The sequence below is a fragment of the Hyla sarda genome, chromosome 3, assembly GCF_029499605.1.
Source record: "Hyla sarda isolate aHylSar1 chromosome 3, aHylSar1.hap1, whole genome shotgun sequence".
NCBI classification, from domain to species: domain Eukaryota; kingdom Metazoa; phylum Chordata; class Amphibia; order Anura; family Hylidae; genus Hyla; species Hyla sarda.
The window spans coordinates 9,323,141-9,325,478 of NC_079191.1; the positions used below are offsets into that span (position 1 = coordinate 9,323,141).

At 44.4% G+C, this 2,338-nt stretch overlaps 1 protein-coding gene across 3 annotated transcripts in view; it reads left to right on the forward strand.

Annotated features, from left to right (window-relative positions):
* The window catches only part of LOC130361133 (amine sulfotransferase-like), a 61,709-nt gene extending 59,435 nt beyond the window's left edge, over positions 1-2,274 (forward strand). For 2 of the 3 annotated variants that reach the window (XM_056563748.1, XM_056563747.1), the window contains one exon: positions 1,374-2,273. In XM_056563748.1, the coding sequence (XP_056419723.1) occupies positions 1,374-1,504 (131 nt within the window). In that variant the 3' untranslated portion in view covers positions 1,505-2,273. Of the gene's footprint in view, positions 1-1,373 lie in introns of all 3 variants that reach the window. The other variant, XM_056563746.1, reaches the window with a different exon arrangement.
* Positions 2,275-2,338: the final 64 nt, after the last annotated feature.

The following is a 2,338-nucleotide window of genomic DNA, read 5'->3' on the forward strand; positions in this document are numbered from 1 at the left end:
TAAAAACCTATAAATATACGGTGATTTGTTGACAGAGCACAAGGCATTAAGATGGAGGGGGAGAGGGATAATGGCGGAGGGGGGATGGGGAGTAATAAAGCGCAAGGCATTAAAATGTAATGCCTTGTGCTTTATTTCTCCCCATCCCCCTCCGCCATTATCCCTCTCCCCCTCCATCTTAATCCCCTTGCCCCATTCCCCCTACCTCTGATCCCCTTTTGCCATATCTGATAATAATGGCACAAAGGGATTTATATGGAGGGGGGAAAATGGCACAAGGGGATCAGAGGGAGGGGGGAATAATGACACAAGGGGATTAAAATGGAGGAGGGGGGGTTGATTATCCTCCTCCTCCATCTTAATCCCCTTGTCCCATTATTCCTCCTCCATCTTAATCCCCTTGATCTATTATTGTCCGATATGGCAAAAAGGGGATCAGAGGAAGGGGGAATGATCAACCCCCCTCCATATTAATCGCCTTGTGTGATTATTCCCCCTCCTCCATAATAATCCCCTTGTGTGATTTTTTCCTCTGGTCCCCTTTTGCCATTTTTTTGCCCCCTCCATCTTAATCCCCTTGTGCCATTATTATCAGAAGAAGGGGGAATGGTGCAAGGGGATTAAGATGGAAGGGGGAATAATGGCACAAGTGGATTAAGATTGAGGGGGCAATAATAGCACAAGGGGATTAAGATGGAGGGGGGATGCATTAGTATGAAGGTATGAACACACCTTTTCTCCGTGGGTACCCCTCGCGCGCAAGATCCTCGTGAGGGGGTACCCGCGGACATACTTTCAGGCCTTGGACCCACTGCTCTAGGGGATGTTTATAAGCAATCATTAAATTGCTTATACTGATCAATGCTATCTTATTGTTTTGCATTGATCAGATAGATCTGTGTTCTGCTAGTAGAGGGCAATAGGCAATTGTTAACCCTCTGCATGCTGCAGAACTCAATGTATGCATGTATTGACAAAAAAATCTAGAGATACCCATGCAATGTGGAAAACACAATTACTTAGGCCTTCAGGACATGAAATACACTCTTTACTGTCCAGCAAACCTTTGCATACTTCAGCTACACCAGTCTCAGAGTAGCAGCTGATCCGTCTCGTGCTGGGCCACCACAATAAATGCTATAAATGTGTTCAGTATATCGTGCAGCCAGTGCCAGCCTGGTTTTGCCCACATTTTTGTTAGGATTTATTAACAAGAATCATAAAGTTGAATAATAGTATATTGTAATGACATGAATTGGTAAAAAAAAAGAATAAATAAATAAATAAAAACTCAGATTTAATCTGATTTCCTCTCCATAATTATAAATGAACATTAACTCACTAGCTCTGCCATTGTATATATTCTTTACCAGGGATTGTTGGTGACTGGAAAAACATAATGACGGTGGCGCAAAGTGAAATGATTGATCAGATGTACAAGGAGAAGATGGGAGATCTGCCAATCAACTTCTTGTGGGACCTCGGTGAAGAATCTGCCTCCTAGAGTTCTGTTATCTTCATAACAACCATGGGTGGACTCTGATAGGAAAGACCCCTGTGCAGGACCTGTGTTGAAAACCTAAATTTATCAGTAAACTCTCCCAAAAACGGACACTCACATGGAAAAAAGTGTCCGCTATTGAGAGATGTCCCCTATTGGGGAAAAAAGGATCACATGTTTTTTAAATGACTGAATACTGTCCTGTACTCACTCCAGAGTGTAATTACCTATAAAATACAATAAAAAGCAATATTACAGTAGAATCTACCAGTGGCTTTAAATCTCCCCTTATCAACACCCTGTACCCTTATTATCCCCCTTGTGACATTTTGTTCCCCCTCTTGATCCTTCCAATGACACTTTATTCATCCCCTCTTAAACCCCTCTATGCTACTTTATTCCCTCTTTGCCAAATCATCCTTCCCTTACCCCCTTTGCCACATCATTTCCCCCTAATCCCCTCCTGTGCCTTTTCATTCCCTCTTTATGCTATGTCCTTTGCCATATTCACCCCCCCCCCCCCACCCCTTGTGCCACATTACTTTTCTCCTTGCCTCTTCCCCCTGTTGTTCTTCTTACCTGGCCAGCAGGTTCAGGTGCAGGGCCTCTGAGCGGGTTTGACATTCTCCTGAAATCCTCTGCGTTGCTCTCACCGTAAGGTTGTGAGGAGTGAGGGCTGCCTGCAGTGACACTTCTGATATCACGTCTCAGTGCCCACAGCCAATGTCGACGCTGCTAACAGTAAGGGAACCACAGTGCATGTCAGGAAAATGTCAAACCCACTAAGAGTCCTTGCACCTGAGCCTGCTGGCCACATAAGAAGAACAACAAGGGGAG